The following is a 24,017-nucleotide window of genomic DNA, read 5'->3' on the forward strand; positions in this document are numbered from 1 at the left end:
ATTTTGGGTTTTCTTTTTTCTACCAGAAACCGCCTGTAGGTGGCTTGTGAGTTTACACTCTGGTTAAGACAGCAGAGAAAAAAATTGGAGCAGAAGAAGGAACCGTAGCTGGCTGTAGCACGTTGTGCTGATTGCACGCTATTAGAAAAGAAAAGCTATATAATCAATTCTGATTAATTCTGTAATGATTGACAGAAGAAGATAAGTGACCCGATCCTTGCAGTTAAATTTCTTTTTGCTGTGATTTTCTCCGGTGAGTGTTGTATTTTTGCAACTTGAAATGAAGCTAATGCTAAATGGCGCCACAGGCATTACTGCTCGTTATGTTCCGACAAGAAAATAAAAGAAACATAAAACCAATCGGGGAAACATGTAACATTAGAATGATTTTCACTGTATTATATTTTTGTTATGTATAAACTTAAAAAAAAGGGGTTTGCATACAACGATATATTTTTTTGTATACTTGCTATTAGTTAAATGTTATTTTTGTTATAAATGGGATTTATTACTCCTGTATACTTTTGAGACTTTAATAGTAAATTAAGTTCTATATATATGCAGGTTGGTTTTGTTTTTTCCTCCGAACCACATTCAACTTGGAATACTCCAGCTGCATACCACCACAGGCCTGGATTGGGATGTGCTGAGCTCCAGGTTTCAACCCAAGACCTGGAACTGCTTGAGTCGCTGCCTGCTTTCACACTGGATTAAGATAAGATTTTGGATCCAAAGAAACACATGGCCATTGAATTTGACAAAGACTTGACTGACTGACTTAAATTTCAAATACTGAACTACAGAAAGGAACTGAACAATAAGGAATCTTGACTAAAAGAAAACACACTACCTGATAAGGGTGGACACTTTATGTTTAAAGACAAATGTTACAACAATGTACTGTTTAATTTTGTATTAAATAGTCTGTTAAATTTTTTTGACATTAAGGTTGTTTGTGCTTATTATCCTCTTTTTTTGAACTTAGCAAGAAGACTAATTGTGAAATCTAAATTTCTCAACTTACCCGTTAGTAAGTTACACAAATTGGTTACATGTGCATGAAATGTAAGTAAGTAATGTCGGGAGGGTTGGTGACATTGTTTGTTCAATAGAATATTTCAGTTTGCCCTTAATTGATAGCATGCTTCGTACAAGTGTGCACTTAAGAGTTACAAAACGTATTTATCTAGAAACGAGATGTTTGTAATTATTAATATTGCAGTTGTTTAGCATAGGTAATACTAGTTCAATCATTTGTTGGGAATTATTCGGACACTGATGTTGTATTGTTGTCTGTCTTTCTAGAAAAACCATACACACAGTCACAAGTTAAGAATAAACAGCAAGTACAAGTTGAACTTCCTGGAGTGCGACTGAGATTTTTGGAGTTCTGACCGGACTCAACACAGTGATCTGAACTTTCTGAACAGCAATAAAAAAAAACCTCAGTTTTACAAGCGTTCTGCAAACCTGACTGTTTGCCGGGGGGAGATTAAAGGAGTTCTGAAACAGGCATGGAATAATTAAAGCAACACTCCGGGTAGGTTTTCGATGAGGGAATAATATTATAACATGATGCAATGCTCAAAAAGTTGATTTAACATAATACTGTCCCTTTAAATTCTTTTCCATAACTTTACCTCTGACCTTTCTACAGTGTTCCTTGATCTTTTTGATGCAGATTCTTTCAACGTCAGAAGGTTGTAATTGCTCTTCATTTAGGGATCTCAATTAGTGGCACTTTCCAGATTTTTACGACAAAATCTTTGATGGCCATTCGTCATTATTCTGTCCACTTCCCAATTGTGCGACACTTTGTGACAGCATCACGAGGAAATGGTTGAACGACGACAAAACATAAAAAGTTCTTTAGCAAAGAACTGCAGTGACACAACTGGAAAAAAAATGACAATAAAAGTTGCTTCTGAGCATTTTTCAGGTCTGGTAAATGTTTATCATTATTGATATTAAAGATCAGAGACGTTTCGTGCTAATCAAGCAGCCCTGATCCAGAAGCCTTATTTATGAATTCAGAAAATGTCAAAGTAAGCCTGCAGTGAGTTTTCACTTGGGCATGTTAGGAGTGATTCGACCTCACACTTTCAGCCGGGCTGCCCTGGACTGATGACCTACTTCTCTGGCAGAAACCTCTTAATGTAATGGCAGACAGCTTAAGTACACAAGTTTCAGAAGGAACGAGCTGACCAAACAAGACGCTTGTTAAATTTTAAAAATAATAAGTAAGATTTTTCCTGATAGTCAAAGAGTAAACAAGATGGATGCAAGGAGGTTTTAGTTTGAAAGTTGCTCACTCAAGCAACTTTAAAATACTAACTAAATATTAAACTTTAGCTTCAACCTGTTGTTTTTCTGATTCAATATATGTGAAAATAAATGTAAATAAGAATAAAGCAAAGCAACAACAACACAACAAAAAAAACGGTGTTAGGCATAAACACCGTTTTATGCCTAACACCTCTTTAGGCATAAAGAGGACTTTTTCCCAGGCCTACACGGTAAACATTAATCTTGACATGGACTAATACTTACATACGAAACTCCGACATTTAAAGCATCGTTTTCAGAGTGAAATTCTTCTGGTTTCAACAGGAAGAACGACCAAGCCCTCCACGTAATATCCATGTCTTCACGTCGACGCTCGCATCTCCTCTCGAACCCAAAACTCCCAATCACCCGAGCGGAGACGGCCGACCCCCAGAATCCAAAAGTTTCGCGCTTAAAAAACACTTGTCCAAGCAAACGCCGACATGTCGTCTTGCTGCCAGAGGTGCGACAAACAACTGGGCCGGCTCTGGGCCCTTTCACGCGGCGCGTCTTCTGCGTTCATCCCAAACAACAAAAGGTCCCAGGAGCCCGCGGAGAGCGCAGAGGACGCTGCGCTGTCTTCAGCAGCAGTGCGCGGCGGCGGCAGCCAGAGGCGCACCTCGATTTGCCCTTGAGCAGAAGAGAGAACATGAGGGAGGAGGCAGCTGCGCTCAAGAGGATTACTGCTCCTGTGGGCGCATCATGCCGCACGGAACAGGGATGTAGGCTAAGAGAACTGGCAGTATTTATTAGCCCATCAACAAGTTGGGGGGGAGTTGTGTCGCCGCGATGCTCAGAAGTCAGAAGTTTACCAGCCAGAGCTGAAGAGTTGGTGTTATTGTTGCATATCAGCCTACAACCACAATAGGCCGCTTTCATGTAATCTCATCTAATCCAATCCAATCATTGTATGATGCTTTTCATATAAACTAGTGGGCTCATTTAAAAAAATATGCGTAATATGTTCTGGTTTTTTTTTTTTCTACTTAATGCTCCATAAAGCTCTGACTTAATATGAAAACAACATACTGGGGCGCACACAGAATTTTGACCGACCTCTCAAAACGTAATTGGGAGTTAGATTCCCTCACTCCGAGTTTCGTTGGGGGAGAGCATGTGTGTGTGTGTGTGTGTGTGTGTGCGCGCGCGCGCGTGTGTGTGTGTGTTTCAAAGGACGGGAAGTGTTCAAGCCTTGGATTACCCTGTTTTACTCACTTTGGTCCATGTAAAGCTGTAAGGATATAGGATTCCCCCTAGTGGCCAATAACGGACTGGTGCACTCCTGGATAACATCTGGCAGATGTTGAGTGTTGTAAAAGCACCATTGAGCTTTTACATATTATACAACCACAAACCTCAAGCTGTTTAGCTTGAATTTTATTTGGATTTTGATTTCTTATTGTCTAAATACATAATTCTGAAAACTGCTATGTCCATTTTTGTTCAGCCCCCTCATTTACAAAACTATTTGTAAAAGTTTTAAATTTTTAGATGATTTTTATCCACTGGATTCACAAATCTGGACTAAAACTGACCGTGTCTTTTGTCTCATCTGCCAAAATAATAATAATAATAATAATAATAATAATAATAATAATAATAATAATAATAATAATAATAATAATAGCAACAACTATTATTATTGTTGTTGTTATTATTATTATTATTATTATTATTATTATTATTATTATTATTATTATAAAGACCTTTTTATTTAACATTCTTTAAAATGTTCTTTGTACTTAAGCATCCCAGAACCTCATTCTGAGAGCTTTTGCTGGTGTATTTTGCATTCCCAGGACTTCAGGAATCAGGTTTGCTAATAAGAGCTGAGATTTTATTAAATGTAACTTATCTTGTGAGGTTTCTGATTCACCAAAATTGAGAAATGTTTTGAGTGGCTGTCAAAAGCAAAACTTCAGCCAGAGATTTAATGTTATTCTACTTTTTAAAAAATTGTTTTTAAAATATATTTTATGACCATATTTTTGCATTCACTTTTTGCTGTCAAGGTATGTATTTATTTATTTTTTTACATCTCCTCAATGGGACATTATTTGATGCATGGTCATAACTAAGTTTTTCAGGGACCTATAAGAGCAATCTTATAATTACATTTTTTGTGAATTAATATTTAATTTAAAGGCTACAATAGGCTTCTGGACAAAAAAACTACTTTTTTTCTTCTTGTTCTCTTCCCTCCTTCGCCCCCCTTGTAGATCCGGCCCTGTTCTGATCTGACCCTTTCTATAAACAGCATCAGTGTTGTGACTCCAGAGTCAATTATTTTTATTGAAGCTCTAAATTAGTTTCCGCTTCCTTATCGGACACATTGGTAAGTGTACTACTCATAATAAATTCAAAGGCGATAATAGGGTTTAAAGTTCAAACCACATTACCCAGAAAGCTCAGGCGTGTGTGTGTTTTCTTTCTTTTTCCGGATGTAGCATCACATGAACTGACTGTCAACATGCAAGATGGCCACGCATCACAGGCAAAATGCTGCTGGGCGGAGGAAAGTACAGGTAAATTTTGCGAAGTGCATGTCTGCAGATTGTGCGGAAGTGACAGGGTTAGGGTTCTTGTTTTAAGGATGTGTTTTAGAAATGTCCGAGTGTCGGTAAGAAGCGACTCCCAAGAAGAGCGCTGCGGCTGTGAGTCATGGCTCAAGCCGGCTAACAGAGCTAGCTTAGCTTGCGTGAGCGGTTAGCGTCAGCTGCTAACCAGTACGTCTGAACGCTAGCTCTTTTTGCTAAAAGACTTCACAAAATATATGCTTAGAAAGAAAAGTGCGATTCACGACATAAATATTTGCAAACCAGCACAAACGCTACACGCATTGTCTAAACAGCGTTTTGATGCTTGCATTATTTCTGACAGTAGCTAAGGTACTCCGGCTCCGTCTAATTGCTGGAACTTAGCTCGGTGGTTATGCTGTGTACTTTGCGTGCAACAACGTGAACGCATGTTGGGTTTCAACGACAGCGTATTGCAAAGTGTCAAATATTGAGCTCTTGCATCAACCAACCTGCCATGTTAGAAAGAAAAAAAAAAATCAGCGCACACATATAGCTGCAGCTTTGAAATGGGTGTGATGTTGTGGACTGAACCAGAAAGTTTCCCGGGCAGGAGAAAAGAGCACTGTGACTTGTTTGTGTTACAGGTTTCCTACGTGATTAGAGACGAGGTGGAGAAGTACAATCGCAATGGAGTGAATGCACTCCAGTTAGACCCTGCTCTGAACCGGCTCTTCACCGCGGGGAGAGACTCCATCATCCGAATATGGAGCGTCTACCAACAAAAAGTAGAGTTTCAGATCACATATGAATCCTGTCAGAGCATAAAATCACTGTTTTGTTGTAAGTCGTGGAGCTGTCCTAATTTCTGCTCTTTGTCTTTGCAGCAGGACCCATACATTGCATCTATGGAGCACCACACTGACTGGGTTAATGATATAGTTCTTTGCTGCAATGGAAAAACATGTGAGTTTCAACCAACTGTGCTGTCTGTAGCTTTCAGTGCTTAATTTCTTCATTCTGACGCACTTTTTTTCTCCTTTTAGTGATATCAGCTTCATCAGATACTACAGTGAAAGTGTGGAATGCTCATAAAGGATTTTGTATGTCGACGTTACGGACGCACAAGGACTACGTAAAAGCTTTAGCGTACGCTAAGGACAAGGAGCTTGTGGCGTCGGCCGGTCTGGACCGGCAGATCTTCCTTTGGGATGTGAACACACTGACGGCGCTCACCGCTTCCAACAACACGGTCACCAGTGAGTTCTGATGTTGTTTTGACTGTGAATAATCACGAGTATGTCGATTGGAACTTTGTAGCTTAATAACATCTGTGTTTTCCACAATGTCGACCTGCCAATATTGATTTCTCTTCACGAACGATAATATAAAAATATGTAAAATGTTTAATTTTTTTTTCTTGCCTCCCTGCCATGATGCGTCTCAATTGCAATTGTACAGAGCAATTTACAGCAAATGCTCTGTAAAACGTTTAGAGAGCATTTATTGTGAATTGCTCTGTAAATGTCTTAATTTATAGAGCTCACAGTCTAAACTCATCAATATTTTATATTGATGTTTAGTAAATGTGCCCTTGAAAAGATAAAATGAAACTTTGTATTTGACAAAGTTCAGAACATCTTGAAAAAGTTAAAAATTTTTGAAGGTGAAACTTGAATATTAAATATATTCATTACGCAGTGACATATGTCAATCATTTCTTCTAATTCTGATGACTTGCAGATAAAACCCAGAATTTCAGTGTCTCAAATGTCCTTGAATATTGTGCAAAAGTTGGATATTAGAAATTTGTGGTGCCACACCTTAATCAGCTAATTAACTCAAAACACCTAGAGAGGTTTCCTGAGTCTCTAAAGGGTCTCTCAGGCGTCACCTCGTCAAGAGCCACTGTGCATAGACAAATCCCACACACGGGACACAAATGTTGCTTTCCCTGTATGAAGCCTCTCCTGAAGCAGAGACGACGTCAGAATCATCTTTGCTCGGCAGCAAAAGAACTGGACTGTTGTGAAATGGTCCGAGGTCCTCTTGTTTTCAAAGTAAAGTCTAGCACTTTATTTGCACATCAACAAGTCTGGAGGAAGAGAGGAGAGACACAAAATCCATGTTGCTTTAGTCCATTGTGAAGTTTCCAGTCTGGTGGTTTGTCATATCATCTGCTGGTTCTGGTCCACTGGGTTCTCTCAAGTCTACACCGGATGCAGCCATCTGCTGGGAAACTTTAGAGCACTTTATGTTTCCTTCTGCTGCCAAGCTATATAGAGATGTGGATTTTTATTTTCCAGCAGGACTTGGCACCTGCCCACACTTCGAAGGAAGCGAAAGCTGCTTCAGGGACCGTGGTGTTCCTGGGCTGGGTCACCCAGCAAACTCTCCTGGACTGAACCCCACAGAGACTCGATGGAGTCAAAAAGAACATGAGGCAATTCCTGATGACTTAAAGACCGATAGTAAAGCATTCTTCCAACACACCTCAGCACAACCACTGACTGAGCGCTTCCATGCCGCGCCACGTTCAGAAATTCACGCAAAAGGAGCCCCGACCAAGTGCATAGTTTTCAAAATTTCAAAATATTCTCTTCTTTTTAAATTGATCTTATGCAATTTTCTCACTTTCCGAGACACGTAATTTTGAGTTTTCATGAACTGTAATAAATAATCATCACCATTACAGAAGAAAAAGCTTTAAATATTTCACTTGATGCGTAATGAATCTATACAATAACTGAGCTAAATGACAAAATAATGAACTGATATTCCGATTTTTTTTTTTTTAGTTGAGATAGCAAATATAAACCCTCTTGTTAACTTTAATATTTTCAAATAGCTACAAACATTTAAAAACAAAGCAAGGCAACCTGACCGCACTCGGTTCAGCCTTCCTGTTACTTCTCGAAGCCTTGCTCTCTCTCACTGTCTTGCAGTTTGAATGATTGCAGACCCGACGTGTCGTGTCCTTCTTCGCATCTGGCTTCCCCAAGCCACATACAAATAATATCTAACTTTGAGTTTAGTTCACTCAGTTACAGCATCCACTCTGAAGAGAATTGTTGTCTATGTGAACTGGCAGTTTTTACTGTGTTTCACTCACCAACTGGAAAAAGATGCCATAGGTTTAAGGTGCCAGTCAGCGGCTGATTTCCTCGTTCATTTCTGATGTCGTGTCGTTTCTACCGACTGTGGCTGAGATTTCCCCGGATGCTCACTGCAGTTTCTCTCTCAACAGCTTCGTCGCTGAGTGGGAACAAGGACTCCATCTATAGTCTTGCTATGAACCAGATGGGAACAGTTATAGTCTCCGGATCTACTGAAAAGGTCTGAGCTTGCCACGCGCACTTGATTGAAAAATAAGAGTTTAGGAATCAAATAGAGCTTTTGTCATTTCCTGTTGTATTCTATCTGTCATGTCTGCAAAGTGAATGCCTTTGAAAAATAATGTCAGAATTATTATAATTGTTTATTATTGTTATTTTTTGCTTCAGGTTTTGAGAGTGTGGGACCCTCGAACGTGTGCAAAGCTTATGAAGCTAAAAGGTCACACAGACAACGTCAAGTCGTTGCTCCTGAATCGCGATGGCACTCAGGTGACCTCCTGAAAACGACCTGAGATGTCAGTCGCTAGCAGACGCCGATATCTAATCCCCAGTTGTGTTTTTCGGATCGACGCAGTGCCTGTCGGGGAGCTCGGACGGGACCATCCGCTTGTGGTCGCTCGGCCAGCAGAGGTGCATCGCCACGTACAGGGTACACGACGAAGGCGTCTGGGCCCTGCAGGTCAACGAGGCCTTCACACACGTTTACTCTGGAGGCAGGGACAAGAAGATTTACTGCACGGACCTGAGAAACCCAGACATCCGTGTGCTCATCTGCGAGGAAAAGGCCCCGGTGCTCAAAGTAAGAAGTCAGAACTATCATCTGATGAAAAGTTGATGCATCAGATCATCTCATACAGAATACACCGTGTTCCAAATTATTATGCAAATTGGATTAAAGTGTCAGAAAGATAAAAAAATTTTGTTGTGCTATTAAATTTATAGATGGTATTGTGTGTCAGGGCTCTTTGAATCACTATAATTAATTTCAGAGAGCTGGTTGATTAGTTTCCTCAATTAAAGGAAATCTACTTAAGAAGGATGTTCCACATTATTAAGCAGGCCACAGGTTTCAAGCAATATGGGAAAGAGAAAGAATCTCTCTGCTGACAAAAATCATCAGATAGTGTAGAGCCGTATGAAAACCCACTATTGGACCATCACTAACCAGAGCTCACAAGCAGAAACGGTGGCAGTGGGCCCAGCTGTACATGAAGATTAATTTTCAAACAGACTTGTTCACTGATGACTGCTGTGAAACCCTGGATGGTCCAGATGGACACAGTAGTGGATTGGTGGTGGACGGCCACCATGTCCCAACACGGCTGTGACGTCAACAAGGAGGTGGTGGAGTCATGCTTTGGGCTGAAATCATGAGGAGAGAATCATTGGTCGGCCTCTTCAGAGTCTCTGAAGGTGTGAAAATGACCTCAGCAAAGTATATGGACTTTCTGACTGATCACTTTCTGTCATGGTTCAAAAAGAAGAGCCGAACCTTCAGTAATAAAATCATCTTCATCATGACAATGAATGCTGCAAGGAATCCCACTGTGTCATTGGCTGCTATGGGTATAAAAGGAGAGAAACTCATGATGTGGTCACCATCCTCCTCTGACCTCTGACCTCAACCCTATTGAGAACCTTTGGAGTTTCCTGAAGCAGAAGATCTGAGGGTGAAATGCAGTTCATATCAAAACAGCTCTGGGAAGATATTCTGACATCCTGCAAAGAAATTCAAACAGAAACTTTCCACAAACTCACAAGTTCAATGGATCAAGAATTGTGCTTTGATACCAAAGAAGGTTCTATGTTAACATGTAACTCGGTCTGTTTAGATGTTTTTGATTGAAATAGCTTTTGATTTTAGTACATCTGACCACTTAATGCTGCACATTCAAAGAATTACCTTTTGCAGTTCTTTATAATCCATAAAATGTTTAGAAAATCTGCTGTGCATAATAATTTGGATCAGTGCATTTTGAGTTTTTGATTTTTGAAAAAACTACTGACCATCAATTGCATTGCCCATTTAAGAAAATCTGAGAAAATATCACTTGCATAATAATTTGGACCATGGTGCACAATGAAAAGTGAAACAAAAATGTTTATTTTGTAGTCTTTTTTTTTTTAAGTTTAGGCCTTAATGTTCATGTATTCATCATGGCTGAAACGATAAACGGACTATTGAAATAACCGTCAACTTATTTATTAATCCTTAATGGGAGTATACAGACTCCTCAAAACCCACATTTTGCTGAAAAACCTCCAGCATATTTATAACAGTAATTAAGCCACAATATATATATATACACACACTTTGTATTTTTAAAAATGCCTGTAAATATTTTACCCAAAACTCCTCAAGTGACAGTTATTTCTAATATTCAGACGGCTCAAATCGACTAAAAGACTTTGTGAAATTGTTGCTTCATTTTAGGCAATAAAATGTATATTTTCTTATTTTTAAAAAAGGAACTGAATTATTTATTTTCACATTTTATTGTGCTATTTTATATATATAATGAAGGCTGCACTGGTTAAATGAAAAATCGTTAGCATATTGTTAATTAATTGTCGATAGAATAATCAGTTGTGAAAATGTGCAGCCCTAGTGTTCATAAATGCTTTGTTTTCTTGTCACTGTTTGCGTCATTTGAAATGATTGCCACGTTTTCTCCCCTTAGTGATCCTAAATCAACATCTAAGCCAGTCAGCCTCGATGTTTTTCTCTCTTGTTCAGATGGAGCTGGACAGATCTGCTGACCCACCTCCAGCGATCTGGGTTTCCACCACCAAGTCATCTGTGAATAAATGGGTAAGCATGCGTGACAAGAACCGGCTGACTGGCTACATGTTAACCAGAGCTGGAGCTGCGACCAAGTCAGGAAGTACTTAAATGCTTTTTCTTTATCAGGCTTTGCAGTTCTCTTGTTTGCATTTGTTTGTGTAGTCACTAAAGGGAATGCACAACTTCAGATCATCAGGGGAGTACGATAACGACTGCACCACCCCTCTGACTCCACTGTGTACTCAGCCAGAACAAGTTATTAAGGGTAAAGTATGACTGATTGGACCAGGGAACGCTCATTTTCACACATTTACTTAAAGTGCAAATAACTCCTGTTTTTCAGGAGGTGCCAGTATAATACAGTGCCACATTTTGAATGACAAGAGACACATACTCACCAAAGACACCAACAACAATGTGGCGTACTGGGATGTGCTCAAGGTAATCGACCGACTCCTGTTGTTCACCCAGATATCTGTTGGCTTTCCTGGAAAACTTCCCGGGTTTCCATGCCGCCTGAAAAGGAATCGTGACAGGCCTATTCTCTAGTCTCTTCTCTAAGTTTTGCTGGATGATAAATTGTCGCACAAATTATGATAAACGATAATATCGTTGTTTTGAGAATACTTTCAATAATAATACAAGTTTCCCCGTTCAAAAACAAGGAAAGTTATTATTTAGCCTCTAAGCAACATTGGCATTCAGAAAACATGAACCATCATATCTGTGATGGATGTTACAAAGTTAGCTAGCTAACCGAACCTCGTTCTATAGAAGTTACTTTTTATTCATTTCTTGATTTAAAGTGAACCAAAAAAAAACCAAAAACATAATGAACTCTGAGTTTAAAATCAAACTACAGACCAAAAACATGATTTTTATGTACTGTCATGTTTATCATGTTGTTTGTTTGTGTTTTTTCCAAGGCTTGCAAAGGAGAAGACTTGGGCAAAGTGGAATTTGATGAGGAGATTAAAAAGCGGTTCAAGATGGTGTACGTGCCAAACTGGTTCTCTGTCGATCTGAAAACCGGAGTGAGTTTTTTAATTTTTTAAAATTTTATTAGCTTTGACTTGTATTACCTTTCCCAACTCACACAGCTCTCTAATGCTTCTGATAATAATAATATGATTTGTCTCTCTTTTTATCATTATTTGTTTTGTTTATTTCCGTTAGATGCTCACAATTACTCTGGATGAGAGTGATTGCTTTGCTGCTTGGGTGTCTGCAAAGGACGCTGGGTTTTCAAGTTCTGATGGATCTGATCCAAAGTGTAAGAAATCTTCCTTTATATTAAAATATACACCAACCAGCCATACAATTGTGACTACTGTGTGTATGGTTCTGCCTTCATGCTTCAGAATGATTAGTGAAATGCAGGGCTATTTATTATTATTAACTTTAGCTCAGTTTTTAATTTTTGTTTTGTCATTATTGGATTGGCATATTTATTGGACCAAACCATCAACAGGTATGACAGGAATGATTGACAGCTAGCGATCTTTCCTGTTAGCGAGAAAAGTAAACCTGACAAAATGGCGCCCAAAAGAAGTTTAATGGTCCAGAAAAAGAAACCGGAGGGGAAAAAAAAAAAGGTTATGCATTTGTTGCCGTTGTGTGCGGGAGAAGTGGAGCTGCAGCATCTTTTTTAATTTTGTCAGCAAGCGTTGGATAAATTGTTATGTAGCTGGCAGGAATCTGTTCAGGCAGAATATGTTTAGTGAAAGCTTCATGAATATGTCACATGAGTGAAGAGTCTGTTGCCACGGGAACAACTGATTAGATTCTAGCGTGGAGTTTTTATAAACAATAAAAATCTGCCTTTTCTTTTATTGATGTATTGATTGTTGGTTTACTTTTCGTAGTTTTTTTTTTTTAGCAGTTTAATTTATCTCAACATGTGTAGTTTTAACTGTAAGATATTACAGCTTGTGGCATTTTAGTGGCCCATCTAAGAATCTCGTAACTCTCTTATCAGAGTACAATCTCTGGTAGTGTGATAAACTACCATCGATTTGTAAGAAGATGAATGATTTTTGATCATTTTATTCAGCGGAGGTCGTAACATTTACGACTGATCTGAACCTTAGTCCTGTGTCCTCCTTGTTTGCAGTGAACTTGGGCGGCTTGTTGCTCCAAGCTCTGCTGGAGTTCTGGCCCAGAACACGCATCAACCCCATGGACGAGGAAGAAAACGAGGTGAACCACGGTGAGAGGATGGTTTCCTGTTACATCCAACAGTCTGAGGACTCTGTGTGTTTGCGGTAGGTCAGCCCGTCTCATCGCTGGCGCGTGTGTTTGTGTGTTCCCAGTGAACGGCGAGCAGGAGAACAGGGTGCAGAAAGGAAACGGATATTTTCAGGTCCCGCCTCACACGCCCGTCATCTTCGGAGAAGCAGGAGGAAGAACTCTATTTAGGTTCAGACAAACTTAGCGACACACGAGTAAAGGTCGCATTCAGAATCCTCTGGGTTCTTGAAGCGACGGTTCTCTAACTGCTCTGTGTTTCTGCTGCAGGCTGCTATGTAGAGATTCAGGCGGCGAGACTGAATCCATGCTGCTGAATGAGACGGTCCCACAGTGGGTCATTGATATAACTGTAGATGTGAGTATTAACGTGAAAACCTGGAGTTTCTAACTTTATAGTGCAGTGACTTTAATTGGAGCCCCTTTTTAACATGCACCAATCAGAACACTGTAGATACTTTGTTGTTTTCAGCTTCTCGCTTCCCTTTAAGAACTAAAATACAAGTAGACTCTAGGGTAGAAATGATCAATCGCCATGAATCGATTATTGAAATGATCGTCAACTAACTTAGTAATCAGTCATTAACAAGAGAATGTAAAGTTGCTTAAACTGTATATTCAGAGCAGTAGTTAAACCAAAACTGGACAAAATATATTGCATTTAAGATAAAAAATAATAGTAATAATAATTTTGTAAATATATTCTGCCCAGAACTTCTCAAATGTCCTAGCCGCAGCTTCATCTGGTTCAAATCCTACCTTTGCTGTCCATTTGTTAATCCAAAAACATAATCATAATATCAGAGGAAACATTCCCTGCATTCTAGAAACCAGATTTGAAACAAACAACGTCACAATTTTGATGTTCTTGATGCTAATTGTCCGCAGGGATGCTGCGCTCTAACACGTTCTTCCTGTTCTGTTTCAGAAAAATATGCCTAAATTCAACAAAATCCCATTCTACCTCCAGCCCCATTCTTCTTCTGGTGCAAAGACTCTAAAAAAGTAAGTGGATTCTATCCACCCGAGTAGCATTTAAGCCTTTGCTCCGTTGCTCCAGGTGAGGAAGGTGATGGAGCACGTTTACGAGAAGATCATAAACCTGGACAACGAGTCGCAGACCACCAGCTCCTCGGCCAACGATAAACCCGGAGAGCAGGAGAAGGAAGAAGACATGGCGATGCTCGCCGAGGAGAAGATTGAGCTGATGTGTCAAGACCAGGTACGCAAAGGTTTCTTCTTTTAAATGCACTTTTTGAAAGAAATGATTCATCCCAGTAAATTTATTTTTCTTTATTTAGGTTCTAGACCCCAACATGGACCTGCGGACAGTTAAACATTTTATCTGGAAGAGTGGAGGGGACTTGACACTTCACTATAGGCAGAAGTCGACATGAAATTTGTCATTTTTACAAGCAGAACTCTTGTCATTTGCCAATCACCACCCACCTCCACCACGTAGTCCCCACTCGACCCCATCGCGTGCTCCGGAGTCGCCGTGTCAGTGAGAAACCAGTGAGGGCATAATCCATGGTGTATCTATCATAGGGGAAGTGACCAGAACACTCCACCACAGCCAACACACTCCTGAGGGAACAGTACTGGTTGTTTCACACTTCAAGAAACAACCGGGTTTTTTTCCCCCCCTTCCCAATTTCAGCTACTTGTTTTTCTGTTCCTCGGATCTTTGCCTGTCTGGCATCCTGAAGCGACTGACGTTAGTCCGTGTTTGAGTGTGTATGGATGTAGTAGACTGTTGGCTCTAGTACATTCCAGAAACTCTTCCCCGTTTTACACACTCTGCACCCGTCCTCCGCCGTCAGGACTACGCCTGGTTTCGGACTTGAAACAAATCCTCATCCGCTTCCTTCACTTTGAACTCACCCACCGACTCAGACGCCTAATCGTTGCAGAACCTCACTCTGTCTTCGTCTTTTGTTTTTAGCTGTGCTGTTCTCCACGAATGAATGTTTTGTTCTTGTTTTTTTTTTCCTGTAAATATATTTGCAATTTATGGGGGGAAGCGGGGGGTTAGATGAGTTTTGGGTTTAGCAACAGGGTTTTTTTTTTCTGTACAGATTCTGTAAAAAAAAACAATACTTTTTTTTTCTTAAATTGCCAGAGCACATTGGTCATCATGAAAGTAACTTAACTTGATTTTTAAGAGTTGCATTCACAGCAACGCAGTTTACCCCGACAAATGTTAGGGGTTTTATTTTTTCCAAGTCACTTTAGGAATTGGAAACAAGTATAAGGTGTATATCTTAATAACTCAAGCAGTGATTTTGATGGCAGTGAGGACTGTTCTTTGTGTACATGTCATTTAGATTTACTAAGAGTAACTATAACTTGAAGGGGATCTCAATAGAAGAGGATTAGGAGCATCCAACCACTGTGGGAAACTCACCAAAGTGAAATAAACGCTAACGGCTACGTCTCTCTTGGAGATCTCGGAGCAGAGATCTTTTCACTGTAAATCTTCTGGAGTTAATTTTGCCATGACACATGTGTGCGTGTGCGTGCGTGTGTGTTTGTAACGCCATAAAGGAAAAACACATGGAGCAAGCTCTGATTGGCCAAAACAAGAAAACCTGGAGAGAGAAAAAAAAAAGATAGGAAATGTACCTCAATTAGGCCATACTACTGCAATATTCCTTGTAATAATTTGTGAAATATGTATATTTTAGGCATTCGAAGAAATAAATTGGAATGACAGATCTATAGGGATGACAAATGGATGTTTGTTGGGCTGTAATGTGATCAGCTGATGAGTGTGGAATAAAAACAAGGGACACTTTCTTTTAAATCGATTGTTTAACAATCAGCTCACCCGTTTCACATTCATCATGCATTCATTCCTGACTAAAGTACCTAAAAACATCAACCATTACATGATGGCACCTAATTTAATGAAAAATATTCGGCCTCATCACAAAGAGAGCAGAGAAAATAGAAGAGTAGTTAAATAATCTCAGACTTCTACTTACAAAAGCTTTTCTCATCAAAAATACATTAGTAATTAACATTTTTTTTTTTTTTTGCATAGACTACATAAGTAAGTAACAACACAGATCAGAGATATTTTTTTGGGTCTGATTTCAGATTATTTTGTAAAGCGTCGACCTGACAGTACAGACTTAAGGACCATAATCAACAGGCTTCAGTATATCTTTGTTTTGATTGGTCAATGATGGTATGAGTAGCAGGGCGAAAGATAAAGTGACATGCTTCAAATTTAAAATAAAGACAAAATCACTGATTTAATCCACTGACCCTGAAAAGGTCAGATCTCAAGTCTTCCTCACTCTGTAACGACGTCCACACTGCAGAGTGTTGTTTATGCAATCTGCAAGTGATATGGCATGGCGTGTTCACCCAAAAAATATCAAAGATTTTTGAGTTGATAGCTAATTTGTCAGTGCATCTCTTTTTAATACAAACATGGGCAGACAGCTAGCTACACATGAATAAAACTCTCCAAAAGCTATGCAGCCGAAAAACGGCAATTACAATAATTAAAACTAAAGACTTTGCTAAAAACACACCAACCTTATCAGGGCTGGTGTGAAACATTTTCTAAATATTACAACAACAAAAACATCTCAAACATTGCTATAATAAAAGCCCTTTAAGTTCCAATCAACGACCACGACAAAGTGTCCCACGTCCAATGTTTAAAGCTGAGTAATCACTATGTAAACAACGCTAGGAGAGATGGAACATTGCTCCAGTAGGACAACTGTGACCTATTTTACCAGCCAGCAGTCTAGTAGTGTCAGAGAAGTTCGTAGTGTTGGAGACGTGAAGGTGCAGCTGTGCTTTGCAGTAGTCGATCCGTTTGCCTTTGGAACTATTCAAGTACTCGTCTCTTTAGTGCGCTGGAAGCAACGTTTGAAAAACCCGCGTCCACTAATTTCCCACCAAACAAGTAAATAAACCTTATGCTAAAAAAAAAAAAATTAAAGTAATCAGTAACTTCATTTTGTAGTTGTACCTGTAGATTTCACCCTTCTCTCATGTTAAAGTCTCAGCTAGCTCCTGTTGTGCAACAATCTGGAGTAACTTTGTCAGTCTTACTTCCTACAGGCATCGCTGGAAAAGTATTTCTCTGTTTTTCAGATAAGCTGATGAAATACAAAAAGTAGGGCTGGGCAATTTAGCTTGATAAAAAAAAATAAGTTTTTTCCATACAGGATCTGATTTTAGTCTATTTTTTTCAAAAAAAAACTTCTTTAAAAGGGGGCTTCTACAATTTTTATTGGGCCCAGGCTACAACATCAAAAAAAACATTGTAAAATTATTAAAACGATGAATTATTTATTAAAAATTTATCATCGCACGACTAAATTCTTGTGATTTTATGACCATATTTTTGTAGTTTTAAAAAAATCTTAGCCTGGCGCTTATATTCTGTCGAAGAGTTGCCTTGAAATCAAAGTCCAAATAAGTAGAAGCTAATTTGGCCACCATCTTGTGGCCCAACTTAAAATCCAAATTTTCTAAAAATAAATAAATAAATAAAGATTAATCAATGAAACTGATTTAATGCCCAGCCCTAGTTGAGAGGCTTTTTCACAGCAATATAGGGCTTTCCTTATAGAAACGGATAAAAGAAAGGTAAATGTTGATTGTCTACGCCAGTGGTCCCCAACCTTTTTAGTACAGCGGACCAGTCAACCCTTCATAAATCTACTGCAGACCGGGGGCGGGAGGGGAGGTGTACGTTGTAAGGATCGAGATCGATGCCGTTGTTTCTTACTCATTCTGCTGCATGTTGGCGCGCAAAACGTAACCGACAGCATCCGGTTTAGAATTTTCAAAATAAAAGCTCCTCCAGACTCAATACATAGAACGGACATATTTAATTATCTCTTGCGCGGCCCGGTACCAATGGGTTGGGGACCACTGGTCTACGCCACGATGCATTAGCGTTGCCTCTATATGACCGAAGAAAAACTTAATCAAAATGTGTTTTTTCTGGTTCTTCCCCACCGTCCTGATAATCTGCCGGCTCTGCTGACTCACACGCCGACTCTTGCACATCGCCTAAGACTTGAAAGTCCACCTCATTAGCAGCCGCGGTCGCGATCAGGTCTACTGGAGATGGGCACGGAGGCTCTTCAGTGAAAGGCTGAAGAGTCTCCTCAGGAAGGGACAGCACACCCTGAGGAGGACTCTGGGTGCCGCTGGGTTCCATGACGAAGCTCTGAAGGTCTGTGGACTCTGTGTGGGGAGGAGAAGTTTCAGCTGGAGCTACTCCGGAGTCAGACCAAGTGTCAGGAGCGGCGAGAGAAGCGGTGAGCTCCACAGCTGCATGGGAGACTTGCTCTTGTAGTTCACTCTGGTTTTCTGCAGATGATGAGGGCAGAGCACTGTCCTCCAGCTCCTCTGCACGACAAAAAAATAAATAATCAATTTAAGTTCATTTCCATCGCTGAAAACACTTGATTCATCTCTTCACTTACCAACACCAGATATGTCAACCTCCTTTTCCTCATGCATCGCCAGGGAAGTGTTGGTCATGTCGATGGATGACGTGGACATGTCCAGCCTGTCCAAAAGATCTGCAGGGTCGGGGCTCATCACTGCCACATCGGAATCAGATAAACCTGGAGAAAAAGATCGGCAACCATGCAGGGTGAAGATTTTCAGCCATCTTCAGAGATCATGAATGAGTAGAAATAATTTAATTTAAAAAAACAGGAATTTGAACTGACCAGAGTCCATCACTGTCTGACCTGGTGGAGGTATGAGAGAGTCTAGGAGGGTGATCTGCTCCACATCTAACAAATCTTCACTGGGGGTAGAAGGGGCCATAAGAGGCGCCTGGAAAACAAAAAAAATGCATTACATGGAAGGGAATAAATGCAGCTGTGCTTTGCTTTGCTGATATGATCTCAACAGTGGGTGTTGTTTGTGAGCATAAAGTTTCTCCGGCAGGAAAACTTGCAGTTTTACTGTGATTTTGAATTTTCAAGTGTACTTTGTCTGTGTAAATTGTTGCAATGAACAATAATATTGTCATTTTGAGGCCATTTTCAACTAATAATAATAATAATAATAATAATAATAATAATAATAATAATAATAATAATAATAATAATAATAATAATTGATTATTAATGCAAGTACACCAGTCATAGATAAAAAAACTACTTTTATTTCTAAAGAACATTTAATACTTTTAATATCCTAAATAAGCAAACAAAACAACCGAAACAACAATAATTAAAATGGACTCTGAAGTCTCTGTAACCACAATTGCATTTCAAAACATTATAATAATAAGCTTTTACATGGAAAACAGGTAAACGTGGAAGGCCGTGCAAACTAACGGCTTTGTACTGGGTGTCAAATGTTGGCAGTGTTTCTGAAAATGCCAGCTTATTCAGTAGGCTTAACTACAGGTTGCATTACATAAACAAAACTATTGTAAGATGTAATCCCAAACACAAAAGAAGAGGGATAACAATTATCATATATGTATATATTCACATTTACCTCTGTGTACCCATGTGTTGGCTCCTGTGGAGAGGATTTTTCTTCTGCAACTGGGATGGAGGGCTTCTCTGTCGACATTTCTGGAGTTGCAGGAATGCGGTGCAGGTAGCCATAACCGATGCCACAACCCAAGCTAAAGACAAACATATTTAAGACCTTCCTGATTTTGTACCCTCATTAACAGCGAAGGAATGCATATCTCATAAGTTATGAGATATGCATAACTTATGAGATATGCATAACTTATCATAAGTTAAGTGTAATCTTGGGGACAATGCACTGAAGTATTTGAAAAAATATCTCAACCACTAAGCCAGGAGAAAAGAAAAAAAAAACCACAAGTATATCTATTCATGCAATTATGAACCTTTGTCACATTAAACACAAGTTTTAATCAGCGTATCTATAAGCTTCAGCAAATAATATTAAAGACTTTTTAAGAACTTGATAATGCCACCTTGAATTAAACTTAAGACCAAAAAAATACATAAATATAGTGAATGGTTGTATTATAATGAAGCACAGCATAAATTGTGACATTTCTGAGGTTTGTGGCTCCTAGCAAGTGGTTTTGCGTGACTGCATACAGCTTTAACCCCGGTGACGCCTAGCTTAAAAGTTTGTTTTGTGCAGAACGCGCCTGGCTATCATGGGTTGGTAACAGAGGTGCGCCAGAGGTAAAAATAAACGTCATCCAGCCAAGTGTTCATAAATTTGCACTTTGAAATGATACACGCCAAAGAGCTAGCTAGCTATCAAGAGCATATTAGCAGCTAGTTAGCGGTAGCCTCAACCGCCTCGAATAGCAGAATGAATTTTAAACTAGGTCTGCGCGTGACTCAGACTTTTGTCTGACAGAAAACTACATATGCCACAACATTTAAGACATGTGATTAATATATCTGAGACCAACTTAGATTTGATGAATTTCAGACATTTTAAGGTTTTAATCGTAGATACATGAATTTAAGACTTTTAAAGGATGCACGGATGCCCTGTTATTTGTGCAATCAAACAGTGACAGTCAAGAAATGTTGCTGCCTCTTACCTGCCCTCTCCTCCCCACGCTCCGTTGGGTGTGACCATCACGTCTCTGCAGTTGTCTGTTCGTGTGTTGTACACCAGCAGCTTCAAGGATTTCCCTTCATGGGCTTCAATCAGCGAGAAGAAGTCCTCCGACTGTAAATCATAAGATCAGATTGACCTAGCTTTATTATCCAATTTGCCAAATAACACACCACATGCAAATTAAAAGGTACAGTGACACATGGCGATAAAGAGGGACTATTAAAGGAGCCTTACGTCTTGCAACACCTGATCTGCCCCGACAATGTAGTCACTGTACGACTGAAGACCTGCCAGTGCCGCTGGTGAACCGGCTTCTACGTCCTAAGAGAAACGGGTTGGACTTGAAGCACAAAACGGAACTCAAAAATAAAAAAAAATGGTTTCAAGTGCATCAAGATTGAAATAACAGCCGGAAAACGAGTTTTGAGGTGGCTCACCAGTATGTGCCAGACGTTCTCATTGGCACCTTGGTAGCTGCAGAAGCGAACGCTGGCGCCCAGCAGGCCCTGTCCCCCCCACATGCTACTGGGCACCACCTCCAGCTCTCGCACCCCTGCGGTTTTGGTGCTGTACACCTCCATCCTCACAGCTCTCTCCATGTTGGCTTTCAGGAGCTCCTTCAGCTGCTCGTTTTCCTCACTCTGGCTCACAGAGAAGTGAACAGGACTCAAAATAGAGACTTTTAAACAGCATTCTCACTCTATATGTTCTTCTATTGTTATGTATTGAGAGAATGGTGGTATGAGATTTTTTTTAAGGTGTGATTAACCTAAGAAAGAATACCATGGTTTCATCTTATTTACACAATGAGTGATTTTTTTAAAAAAGCCCAGCATGATCTAATAGTCTATTATTCTATAAAAATAAATATTATGGCTACAGCTACTAAATAATAAAACTATATTGAAGATTTTGCACACATATGATATTCAATGGCGACTGTGATTCAAAGCATTAGGCAGCTGTGGAGTATATCAATTTGACATTACTGCGTAAAACTTACGAGTCTTTGGTTGTCCAGAGACAGAATGAAGTCAAAGAAGGGCTGCAGTCCTGCCTTTTCTGCAGGAGAATTGGGCTGAATCTGTCACAACAAAGATAAGGAAGCTTACGTTAACGCTGCTGCAGTTTGTGCATTTCAAATGTCTTTTTGGGTTACTATGATTGAGTTACTGAGTGGAGGTCTGGGATATCACTTAGAACATTTTATTACAACCACTTTTATATGTTGCAAAACGGTCACCAGAGTTACATATGAATGATAAATAATGTCAAATTTTACGACTACATTAGGTTTTTTTTATTTTAAGTATTGGGTCTGTTTATTGTAAGGAACAAAACTGTTACCAAGCAGAAACTATTCAAAAATATTTATGCAATAGCAACTGTATGGATTTTTTAGTTGTTTATGAATATGGGCAGTATAGGTTCTAGTTATGGTTATTAATTTGCTAATTGAATAACCTGCATTAAAGCTTTTGTTTATTTGTTTGTAAATGACCCACCTCGCTATATTCGTTCATTTTCTGCTAAATAATTTCAGAAACACAATTAATTAAAAGCTATTTATTCTGTGTCGCTGCTTCTTGACCAGCTGAATGAACTAAAGCTCTCTCCAGTAAACATTTATCTTCTTGATTTATCGCTGAGCTAGTTATTTAGCTCAACGCACCTGTTGTAAAGCGAGACAAACACGGTAATTGCAACCTCTTCGTTACAAAATGACTGTTCTTAGAAATGTTTCTATCCTGTCATTTTTTCCCCCGTGGGACGACGGGTAAACAATGGCACATCACTGTTCGTGTTTTAGAGGCTCTTCAGCCGCAGCTCCTCAGCTAGCTAACTGTTAGCATACAGTGAGGGCTCCAGCTAAGCTGCTGCGCTTTATAAACAGAGAGACTCAGCCAGCCTTACGCCGTGGACGTGGTATCCGTACGTCCCTCCCTCGGGGACTTCTGAGCTCTGCGATAATCCCATTGCGGAAATCAATTAGTAATTTTATTAGTGTTATTTAAAAAAAAATAACGAGAGAGAATTGCTATGGTTGACACTTTGCAACCATTTTTTAGCAGCCCAAAACAATCGAGCGTCGGTGCTATCGAGTGCCAAAACTGACCTACACTGCGCATGCGTACGTATGCCATTAAACTAGAACACATTTTGTTGAACGTGGCCCTTGGAACAATTTCATGTGGGCCCTAAATTCAGTTCGATAATGCTTCAATTGTGGCCCTCCACTGGGCACTTTTGTCATTTTGTAGCATGTGAATTCAAATGACAAATTTATTTCTTCTTTGTCCCAAAGTATTTTTTAATGCTTGTGTTTTCTTTTCATTTTAGTTTCAGAGTAAGTAGACATATAAACCTCCCGGCAGGGCCGGCCCAAGGCATAAGCAAACTAAGCGCCCCAAGACCAGAAAGGGGCCCCCTCAGTGGGTCTTTTTTAAAATTTTCTTTAGTAATAATTTCTGTCATTATAATATCAAAAACACACAATTTCACTATGAAGTTATTTGTTTTTACAGTAATATATATTTGATAAGGTATGTAGAAATCATTATTTTATGAATAAAAAGAAGAAAAAAAAACTAAATTGCTCTTGGGGGCGCCCTGGTGGCCGCGGTAGGTACCGCACGCTTCGTCGTTTAACGAGCTGCCGTGCAGAGCGAATCCAAACGGCCACAGCTCCGGTCAGAAGTTAAATAAACATAACAATGTCTCAAAAAAGGACTTATACTTCAGGGAAGGAAAAAAGAAAGAAGAAGAATAGAAAAAAGCCAATATAAAGGTTTGTTTTAATGTGTCTTGGTATTGTAATGTAATGTAAAAGATTTGTAAAGCTGCTAATAGAAAATTAGCTTGAAGGTCCAGTTCAACGGCCAAACATTTATGCTAGCGTCTTTGTGTTTGTGTGAAACTGAGTTTTAACTTTAAATGAGTTTATTCTCATGGTTGGCTCTGTATTTTCCTGAGGTACTTTTGGCTTCAATAATGTTTGATAACATTTGATAACAATAATTAAAACTTCTCAATGTTTGACATTGTCTACCAAAATGTTTTTACTACGTAGCTAGGCTACATGGCTGCTACATGGATGAGCTACTCTAGGCTGTAGTTGGGGATATGTTGTTTGCTGCTGAGCATAATCATTTTGTGGCTAAAAACATTATTTTTACATCAATTTCTAAGTTATGTGAAACTTCTGTTAAAATCATTTGAAGGCACAGAATCAGTCCAGTACCGGTATCGCTCCACATTCTCAGGGGAGAAAGACTCACTTGGTATAAATTGCATTTTTAGCTATTGGAGTAACGCTTAAGAGAAATTTATTAACACAAAGAATGTCACGAATATATGTGTAGTTCTGGCCGATCCCTCGCTATCGATCTTTAAAATGTCTAACCTGCCGATTTAGTTGGTAAGTTGGCAACAGTGGGGTGAAGATTGTTAGCTGTAAAC

The 24,017-nt window shown here is 39.4% G+C and overlaps 3 protein-coding genes across 5 annotated transcripts in view; 1 reads left to right on the plus strand and 2 right to left on the minus strand.

Annotated features, from left to right (window-relative positions):
• The window catches only part of LOC122840746 (sodium channel protein type 4 subunit alpha B-like), a 60,269-nt gene extending 57,255 nt beyond the window's left edge, over positions 1–3,014 (minus strand). Inside the window, exon 1 of the mRNA XM_044133346.1 lies at positions 2,551–3,014. The gene's annotated coding sequence lies outside the window, so the exon portion shown is untranslated. The remainder of the gene's footprint in view (positions 1–2,550) is intronic.
• A 1,724-nt stretch (positions 3,015–4,738) lies between these two features.
• Positions 4,739–17,219, plus strand: LOC122840747 (WD repeat-containing protein 48). 2 transcript variants are annotated; one of them, XM_044133347.1, is made up of 17 exons: positions 4,739–4,850; positions 5,489–5,629; positions 5,729–5,807; positions 5,888–6,100; positions 8,089–8,177; positions 8,345–8,446; positions 8,532–8,756; positions 10,695–10,769; positions 10,905–11,007; positions 11,086–11,183; positions 11,669–11,776; positions 11,919–12,015; positions 12,856–12,951; positions 13,055–13,160; positions 13,260–13,347; positions 13,918–14,211; positions 14,291–17,219. In XM_044133347.1, the coding sequence occupies exons 1-16, from the start codon at positions 4,803–4,805 to the stop codon at positions 13,996–13,998; spliced, it is 1,749 nt and encodes a 582-aa protein (XP_043989282.1). In that variant the 5' UTR covers positions 4,739–4,802; the 3' UTR covers positions 13,999–14,211; positions 14,291–17,219. The 2 variants fall into 2 exon arrangements, with proteins under 2 accessions (XP_043989282.1, XP_043989283.1); XM_044133348.1 differs by having other exon boundaries at positions 5,732–5,807.
• Positions 17,220–17,902: 683 nt separating this feature from the next.
• On the minus strand, positions 17,903–22,655 carry gorasp1a (golgi reassembly stacking protein 1a). 2 transcript variants are annotated; one of them, XM_044133351.1, is made up of 9 exons: positions 22,473–22,655; positions 21,562–21,642; positions 20,996–21,199; positions 20,793–20,879; positions 20,539–20,669; positions 19,491–19,623; positions 18,728–18,815; positions 18,455–18,598; positions 17,903–18,377 (listed from the first exon to the last, which is right to left on the minus strand). In XM_044133351.1, exons 1-9 carry the CDS (start codon positions 22,533–22,535, stop codon positions 17,947–17,949), a joined length of 1,362 nt encoding a protein of 453 aa, XP_043989286.1. In that variant the 5' UTR covers positions 22,536–22,655; the 3' UTR covers positions 17,903–17,946. The 2 variants fall into 2 exon arrangements, with proteins under 2 accessions (XP_043989286.1, XP_043989285.1); XM_044133350.1 differs by having other exon boundaries at positions 18,707–18,815.
• Positions 22,656–24,017: the final 1,362 nt, after the last annotated feature.

Source organism: Gambusia affinis, linkage group LG12, assembly GCF_019740435.1.
Source record: "Gambusia affinis linkage group LG12, SWU_Gaff_1.0, whole genome shotgun sequence".
Taxonomy (NCBI): domain Eukaryota; kingdom Metazoa; phylum Chordata; class Actinopteri; order Cyprinodontiformes; family Poeciliidae; genus Gambusia; species Gambusia affinis.

Excerpts from the sequence above, each read along its gene's own strand:
- LOC122840747 (XM_044133347.1), top strand. The coding sequence starts at position 4,803 with ATGGCCACGCATCACAGGCAAAATGCTGCTGGGCGGAGGAAAGTACAG. Across the intron at positions 11,008-11,085 it reads GCCAGAACAAGTTATTAAGG|GAGGTGCCAGTATAATACAG; the intron begins GTAAAGTATGAC and ends CCTGTTTTTCAG. Across the intron at positions 13,161-13,259 it reads GGAGGAAGAACTCTATTTAG|GCTGCTATGTAGAGATTCAG; the intron begins GTTCAGACAAAC and ends TTTCTGCTGCAG.
- gorasp1a (XM_044133350.1), bottom strand. The coding sequence starts at position 22,535 with ATGGGATTATCGCAGAGCTCAGAAGTCCCCGAGGGAGGGACGTACGGA. Across the intron at positions 20,880-20,995 it reads AGAACGTCTGGCACATACTG|GACGTAGAAGCCGGTTCACC; the intron begins GTGAGCCACCTC and ends CGTTTCTCTTAG. Across the intron at positions 18,599-18,706 it reads TCAGACAGTGATGGACTCTG|GTTTATCTGATTCCGATGTG; the intron begins GTCAGTTCAAAT and ends CTTTTTCTCCAG.